This window comes from Vitis riparia, chromosome 5, assembly GCF_004353265.1.
Source record: "Vitis riparia cultivar Riparia Gloire de Montpellier isolate 1030 chromosome 5, EGFV_Vit.rip_1.0, whole genome shotgun sequence".
In the NCBI taxonomy this organism is placed as follows: Eukaryota; Viridiplantae; Streptophyta; class Magnoliopsida; order Vitales; family Vitaceae; genus Vitis; species Vitis riparia.
In genome coordinates this window covers 4,258,520-4,267,201 of record NC_048435.1, presented here as the reverse complement: position 1 = coordinate 4,267,201, position 8,682 = coordinate 4,258,520, and the positions used below count along the sequence as shown (strand labels likewise).

Here is an 8,682-nt window from a genome sequence, read left to right as displayed (position 1 = left end):
CGGAAACATATTACCAGGAAGGGTGGGTATATTTAACAATTCTTTTTTAAGGATAGAGTGAAATTATGATAATTTTTTCAAATGCCTTATTTTGTTTAAATACCAATACTACCTTAATAAGTGAAAAACAACATAAAAAAAAATAATAAAATATATTCTTTAACCCAACAATAGCTTGTTGGCAATGAAGAAGAAAAAAGGGAACGAGGAAAAAACTCCAACACTTTATGTTATAATCTAAAACTGTCTCCACAAAGCTTGTATTTTTGTGTGAATCTAGCAAGAAATCCATTAAAGGTAAGATTTTTTTTTTTAAAATGCCAAAAAAAAAACAAAAATATGCTAGTTTATGCAAATAAATAAATAATTTAAAATTTGGATTGAAGGAACGAAATGTTAATAATTTTAACCGTGTATATCTAAAATATTAGATTTGAAATATTGAAGGAGGTTTTGAGAAATAAATTAAATTTTTTGTGTAAAATGTTATTTAAATTTTCTTTTTGAATTTTTTATATTATTTTGGTCATATTGAAGATGTGTTTTTATTTTTAATTTATTTTCCGGGTGAGTTGTTTGATATGATTATTTTTTATTTCCATTGAAAAGGTTTGCACTTTAATTTTGTTGTTGAGACTTGTTTGACATGACAGAAAAAAAAAATTTCTCAATTGTTTCATGGTTGTTTGGAACCACTTTGTTTGGATATTTATGAACATCTGAAAATTATAATTAACTGAAACATATTTTATATAATAAAGAACAATATTTGTTGTATTTATATTGTAATTGTAGTGTATTTTTATTGTACATTTTATATTTTTATATAAAAAAAACACACAATTGCCCAGTTTCATAAAAATTTTGAAATTTTCAAAATTTTACTTTGTTGTAATGTATTGTAATGTTATTGTATTTATATTGTAATTGTAGTGTATTTTTATTGTACATTTATATTTTTATATAAAAAATTAATTTTATAGATTTTTTTTATACATCATTGGATTACCATCAACAACTTCATGTATTGAAATTACAACAGTGTATTTTTGTTATCTTTTTATAATTTTGGCTTGCAAGGATGTTTTATGATAGGAATACAATATGATAGCCTAGAAATGCTAGTTCAGTAAAAAAAACGAATTCAATATTCTGTCATTTTGGTATATTGTAATGTATCGTAATATTGATATTTTTCCATTGTAACTATATTGCATTTGTATTGTACTCATACTTTATAATTGTCAAGAAAAAAGATGTACTTCTCAATTGGTAAATGGACTTGAGAAATTCAGGGTTTCATAAGTATTATCAAATCTACCCACCATTTTTAGTAATTTTTTTTTCCTAAGGTAATTCTCCCTTTTTTTTAATGTCTAATATTAGAGTTGGTTTTTGTCTTAAAAAAAATAAATTATATATGTTAGTCTTATCCCAGGCATGTAAAAAGGGCTGGATGGTAAAGAAAGCCTCTCAAGGCTGGGCCTGGGCCGTTGAAAGATCTGGGCAGCCGTCGCATTTGAGATTTTGGCCCAATGCTTACGTGGAGGTCCGAGGGCATGCACTCCCATTTTTTCTCGAGTTATCTTTCCGGGACTGCATGGTTAACGGATAGGATTTGATACCCTAAAATTTTCCCAAATGCAACTTTCTAAGAGCTTCAACATGACTCTCAGATACATTTAGGTTTTGATTTTGTTACGTCTGTTTCCACTTGGACTTCTCCATTGCTAAAAGCCATAGCTGAAAGTTATCTCAAACAGGCCTTTCAATCTCTCTTTTAAAAATGAAAAATTGATAGCATAGTACGTAAGCTGTGCTATGGCTTTCACATACTCTGCTGGGGTTGGGGTTCATTTTTCCCCAAAAAAACACTCTTCCTCTTGGTATATAAAGTTGTGAGAATTATCAATTTATGTGGCAACCCGCTTCCAACGGTATACATATTGTCTATTTTGGATCCCGTGAACCCACTTTAAAACGGGTCTACAAAGTTAAAAGTTTATACCTATATAACTTTAGAAACTTTTCCCTGATCGAATTATATCATAATTTACTTGTATGCTTCAATGCAATGTGTGAGAAGCTCTTATCCAAAGTCCCTTTTTGGAAGGTACTGAGAGGAGGAGTATTCCTACTTTGCTTGACTTGAATATATCATCTCTCTGTCAAGAACAAGGTACTGGCAACATTAGGCATATCTTGACACCTAAGTCTTAAAGCTCTTCCTTATCTATATAGGTGGCGGATCAGTTTGGAAACCAGTCAAAACTTTTTTATATTCTATGCAACAGGAACGTTAGGTTTGGTTGGTTGTGTAAATTACCCTTTCCTCGTAATTTCTACAGCATGGATTCTGCTCCTCTGTTGTTGGAAGTGATCAGCCACCATATCCCTGTGTGTGCCAAATGTTTGAAATTTTGTTGCTGCATGTATTCTTCTCTTTGAACGAGGCATAAAACTCAAATAAAGAATAAAAATGTTTGTGGAATTCAAAAGCAGACAGCAATGTGGTGGTTGAAAAGAGATAACCACAAATCTTATAGGTTGGATAGCTAGAAGGCATCATTGTTGGTATGTTCAATACAGCATATCTAACAAAAGCCTGATGAATTTGACTCTGGCTGCCGGAAAGGGATTAATTTTAGTTCTTATTATTTTGTTGAAGAGATATATATGTGTATATATATATATATATATATCCTAGCATGGCCCATGGACCTTGTTTGTAGCCCGGGATTCTTCCTCTCTGCTGCTTTGCTCCTTTCTTTTTTTCCTTTTGTTTAATAGAAAGTGAGAGGTGATGAACTGTACTTTTCAATGTGGTCTGCATATGTCAACTGTTTTTTTCCTTCTTTTTTTGGTCCCTTAGGAATATAGAATAGAATACCAGGGAACAATCAACTGGCTTTTTCTCTTTGTGACACAATATTCTTTTCAAGAACAACCATTAAAGTTTCTACACCAAACAGCATGTGATCTATGTGTAAACCACTCTAGGCTAGAGTCAGAAGCGTTGTTCCGGGACCAAAAATGGCCTAATTTTTACGAATAATCTAATGCAATCAATAGTTTCTAGAGCTTAAGATCGCGACATACCCTTCTATACCATTTCCTTTCCTAAAGAAATGCCCAGATTGTGGGTGCTAGAGGGCCCTTTAGTGGCCTACATCATGTCTCTTTATTGAGGAAAAATGTCTTTATCAGGGCAAAAGATGTGTCTCTGGCCTTTTAGGAGCCTCTCTTGGTGAAACACAATACAGAATTTTACCAATTATAATGCAAGAGTTTGATTGTATTATATCTAAAATCTTGATTTGAAGTTCTTCCTTGTATAAGCTACTTAAATTTCTTGGTAACACTCCGAGTTGTTAAGCTAGTAGACATGACATGTACATATGCTTCTCTATCCACCACTGGCAGGAACGGAATCCTCTTCTCCTGCTCGTGATGACAAATTTGAAATCTGGTTGTAAGATTGATGATCTCGATCTATAACCGACGAAAGAAATTCGGCAAAGTGGAGTACTTCTAGATGAAGTTATAGACCTCTACAAATGGTCACGTCATTTAAAGTATTTAACGGACTGCCGAAGGCGGCGCTCTCGCTGGCTCCTTAATTTGGGAGACTTCAGTGATACAACCTTGAAACAGATCATTCTACCAGATGGGCAGCTGCCCTCTTTTCATGGAAATTACATAATCAATGACTGCTACAAATTATAAAAAGATCGTGTTAGTAATATTTTAACTCAACAAAAAAAAAATATCCTCTACTTGCATACCAAATACAGAAACTCTAGACTTGAGACGGTCATCAAGAGCATGAAAGAATAGATCATCTATATAATAAAAACATCAAATAAATAGAGATAAGGGTAATTAATAGTAGTACTGTTAGTGTTAATCATGCCTGCAAGTTGAGACTAGGCCGAATGTCTATACACTGTCTATAAAGCTAACCTTGGAATGTGACGTTTACATGCCGCCCACCATTTAAAGTACTGTCATGGGCTCAATGCAGGAATTTAATTATGGTGGTATTGTAATTTCGGTGTGAAATAGCCATTAGTTGCATGACATATGTTTGCATGGTTTACGTGACATTTTTGTTTCTTCTTGGAGTTGGAAAATAAAGAAATGGACAAGAAAGTTGGCACTAACATGGTCAAAAAGGTGGGGAGGGAGGGGAGAGTGTGCTTTGTTTAGATGCTGGTGTAAGCCATGAACTGGATTCTCATCTTTCTCAACAAAATTTTAAAAAAATCTGAACTAAAGCAAAAAATCAAAGGACATATATATATATATAGTATAGATCTTTAGGCTTCACTCAAAGCCAAGGTGAGATGACGTTTTCTGAGTTAAAGATTCTCCATTACTTGAACACAATCAAACAAAGAAAGATGGATTCTGATGCATATTTGATTAGGTGGGCTCAAAACAAACTCAAAGAAACAGAGATGGATTCTGATGCAAAATTTGATGCTCTCTTTCTCCAAGTGGGCACACATATTATAGGTAGCCTCACTAACTAAGAAACTTTTCTAGTTGGAGGGCTTGAAAAGCATGTTTGTTTAGAGCTATCCAAAGGTTATTAAGTTCCTTTCTTTGGTGATGTGGTTTAGTGGAGGGTACTTTAGAAATCAGGACCACATATCCTGTCTGGCCTTCAAGGTCTAAGTACTAGGGGTTGGTCTATTAATTCAAGTTGATTGAGCGTCCCTTGCGCCTAACCCCACGTCTATTTCTGGGGCATATTTCCTTCTTTTGCAAGGTCCTCGTACATAGAATATCGCCTTAATTCCTGAGCCATCCATCGCCCATTAATTTTATTGCCAATTCTTTTGACCACCCCATGAATTCTCCTGAATTGGTGGTTAATCTTCCTTCAACTTCTATCATCTTTCTCCTTTTCTTTGAAAAACACTTACTGTTATTATTTTTCTATATTTTCGTGATAGTGCAGTTCAATCAGATGGTGACTGATTTTATGATTTATAGAACATTGCTTTCACATGGAATGAAATAGAACAGGGGCATGCATCTGCGCAGCCTACTTTACCAAAGACCGCTCTATGATAGATGGTGTTACATATCAAATAAATGAACCAAAGAAGAATCACAGATTAAGACAGAGTATCTGGTTTAACAATATGAAAAAGAAAAAGTATATGAGTTTCTAATCTGTGTATATGTGAATTGATTCTACCCAAAAAATACCATGTCACAAAAAAGAAAAAAAGAAAAACACAAGCATACAAGTAGAAAAAAAGTCGATCTTCCTGCATGTGAAGCTTTTACATACTACACGTTTAAATTGTGATGCATTTCCATTAATGGAAGTCTTCCTTTTTCTTTCTGTAATGTTATGGACTCTATACTTCCATACTTGGAAACCACAACAAAAAATCAGTCTCAAATCCTTGACAACAAACTTTTGTTGGGTAATGAAACTTGGCATACACTTTAAACATTTGGGGTATGTCATTTGTTGGCTGCCCACATGGCTCAGGGGTGTAAGTGGGGGTTGGTTCTCAATTTGAGAGTGAGAGGGAGATAGTGGCAGTGGTGACAAAAAGGGTGTCTTGGTGGAGTATCACTACCTTCATTATCAGAGGGATTTAACGTATTAGTATGATAAAGGCTTGAGGAATCCGTACAAGGAGTATACACCGATGGACAGATTGATGTTAACATAAACCAAACCAAAATCTAAGTGAATTTCTCTGAGAAGTATGTGCACAAGATGTGTGTACGGCATGTCCATAAGAAAAGGGAGATGGGTTGTGAGTCATGTGACTGGGTCCTCCCACATGGCCTTCGTAAAGAGAAAAACTTGAAGATTTTTGGTCAGCTAGAGGAAAAAAATCAATGAAATTCACGACCACCATTGAAATATTGGCCACAGCCCACTGTATTATGGAAATCACATTTTTTTTCTGTAGCTTGGGGTCTACCATCGTGAAACAATTGGGTTGAAATTTGGCCATACTGTTTCTGCAGTTCAGAACAACAGTGCCATTTCTTAACCATGAAAAAGAAGATCAACATGGCTAGTTTCGACAATTCTTGTATTTGAATGGCAAGAATAATGTGTGTATTTAATTAGATTTCAGTTCCTGGAAATTTCAAAGGATGTGGGCTGATGTTTAGTCTATTGATTCCCATTGGATTCAATCAAATTAGGGGTTTGACTCCAGGGACATATGAATTATATTTGAAACTTGAAAGCAGGATTAATCTCCTTTTCTTTTTTCTTTCTTTCTTTTTTAAAAAAAAGGGAGAAAAAGCAATCACTGTCAAGAAATATTTGGGAGAATCCTTCATTTTCTGGCCTTTTTGTTGGCATTCCTTTGGAAGGGCATGGGAAAGCTGGTATTTTTGGAGAAATGTTATATTCCTTGTCTCTCTTCTACTACACAAGCACACAAGGACATCCTCAGTAAATCCATCTTCTGCCCACACGAGATATTGTGGGGGGATTGCTGAAATTCAAATTGGATTAGAAAATTTCCAAAATAAAAGTATTGAATATTGCTTTATTTCCCTTTCTTTTTTATTTTTTTTTATTTTATATATTCTTTATTCTCTTCCATGTGTGGCAGACTAGGAATTGTACAATTCCAGTGGTGTAAAAAGCCCTTTCTCGCTCCTCTTCACACTATACTTTTGGGGACTACAAATTCAGTCCCACCCCCCCCTCCTCCCTCATGCCTCATATTCACTTCTCTCTCTCAAACTCTCTCTCCCTCACAAACCAAGGGGTGTTTTTTCCACTGTTATCCAAAGGCCCAAGCTCCTCTGTTTCTCCCCTGCTTCTGTTTATTCCTTGGTGGGAGCTTCTGCAGTTGTTTTCTCTTCCACCTGCAGCCATCATCATGTCCACTGTTGTGTACCAAGGGCTGCAGTCATGCTTGGAGACCCAGCAGGTGGAGCAGAGGACACTGAGGCTCAAATTGGCTTCCCCAAAACCACACTTCTCTCAGTCCGTAGGCTTGTTAGATTCCAACACCAAACAAACTGAAGAGAAATGCCATTATGGGGAAGGTGGCGGCAAGACTAATTCTCCTCTTGACACCCACAACTCCCCAAGCCCTGACTTGGGTGGTTGGAGCTTCATCCATGTTCTCTCCAATGGCTCCCAGGGTCAGAAAGAACCAATGGAGAAACAGTGCTCATATGTTCACCCTCTAGTGAAGAGGTCTGCATCCACCCTCAGTGACAAGAGCTTGGAAATGTGCACTGAAGATTTGGGGAGCGAGACGGGCACACATGTTGTTGAAAACACCATGTTTGCCGTCCCTGCATCGGCTTCTGAGCCTGGAGACTGCCCATCAAGGGAGCTATTACAATCGCGTCAACTTTTGAGAGCTACGAAAGCAAATTCTCAAAATTTTCCGCCCCCCTTGACAACGATAAGTGGATCAAATTCTCTTCAAATTAGGCCCCACCGTGAAGACGGACGATTAGTAATGAAAGCTGTCAAGGCATCTCCAGCACACACGCTTTTCCAGGTAGAACGAAGCGAGGGCCGGCTAAGGCTATGCTTGTTGAAGGATCCAACTAGTAATCTTGACTGGCAAGTAGCCGCCCAGGAAAGTGAAGGCAGCAGTGACGCCAATGAAAGAGAAGAGATTGAAAATGAGGAAGAAAAAGAAGAAGAAGACATTGAAGAAGAAGAAGAAGAAGAAGAAGAAGAAGAAGAAGAAGAGGAAGAGGAGGACGACGAGGAGGAGGACGAGGACGGGGACGAGCAAGATGAGGAAGATGGTGAATTTAACTGGAGTGAGGAGATGGAAGGTAAAAACATGGAAGTTGGGGTTGAAATGGGAATGGAAAAGTATCAAAGGCCCAGCAGATGCAAAGAGGGTGGTGGGCATGGGAGAAAAGGATTGTTAAATTGGGAGCCTTTTTGGGTGACTTCTTCCTAAAGCTTGCCTTTGGATCTCTCTAAATCCAATTCCTACAAACTTTTCTTTGTCCCTTCTCCTTTTTGTCCCCCACTTTTTTCTTTTTTTCTTTTTCAATTTTGGATTCCCCTGTTTCATAAAATATGCTTGTGGTAGGTAGTTATTATAGTTATTTGAATATTCTCTCTCTTTCTGCAAACCTCTTACATTTCCATTAATCCATGTTGACAGAGACACATTTTTCCAATAATAATAATATGGATATTGAAACTATATGTTTATCTGGAATGGAAGATATACTTCATGCCCCAACTTCAACTTCTGCCCATTGGATTCTGCAATGAATTAGACAGCATGTCATGAGTTGTATTCCCATCCCAAAATCTATTCAGTATGGCAATGACAGTTCTAAAAGTGACCTTCCAATATGGGCATGGCATAACTTAAAAAGGGCTGGCTACCTAGCCAGCTCCTCCACCAGAGAAACAAACAAATTTTTTACCCAAACCATCTACTTGATGGATCAAAGATGCTTGGGGAGAAAAACTCAGATTCCGACTTCTTTTTTTCTTCAATCATCGCCGTAACAGATGACATTTCACGTACAACTGGGATCATGACAGAAGTGCTTAGAAGTCTAGAAGGTAGAATCTTGAGACTAAAGGTCCACAATTTTACTAGCAAAAGTTGAAAGTTGAAAGTAGAACAAGAGAAAGATGGCAGAAGCAGCTCCACTTTCTGTAGCCAAAAAAATCGATGACTCCTACTCCCA

At 36.6% G+C, this 8,682-nt stretch overlaps 1 protein-coding gene across 1 annotated transcript; it reads left to right on the top strand.

Moving 5' to 3' along the window:
* Positions 1 to 6,878: 6,878 nt before the first annotated feature.
* Positions 6,879 to 8,273, top strand: LOC117914472 (protein FANTASTIC FOUR 3-like). Its single transcript, XM_034829818.1, has 2 exons — positions 6,879 to 7,514; positions 8,205 to 8,273. Exons 1-2 carry the CDS (start codon positions 6,879 to 6,881, stop codon positions 8,271 to 8,273), a joined length of 705 nt encoding a protein of 234 aa, XP_034685709.1.
* Positions 8,274 to 8,682: the final 409 nt, after the last annotated feature.

Coding starts and splice junctions, on each gene's coding strand:
- LOC117914472 (XM_034829818.1), top strand. CDS start 6,879: ATGTCCACTGTTGTGTACCAAGGGCTGCAGTCATGCTTGGAGACCCAG. Junction 7,515..8,204: donor CAGCACACACGCTTTTCCAG/GTAGAACGAAGC, acceptor CTGGAATGGAAG/ATATACTTCATGCCCCAACT.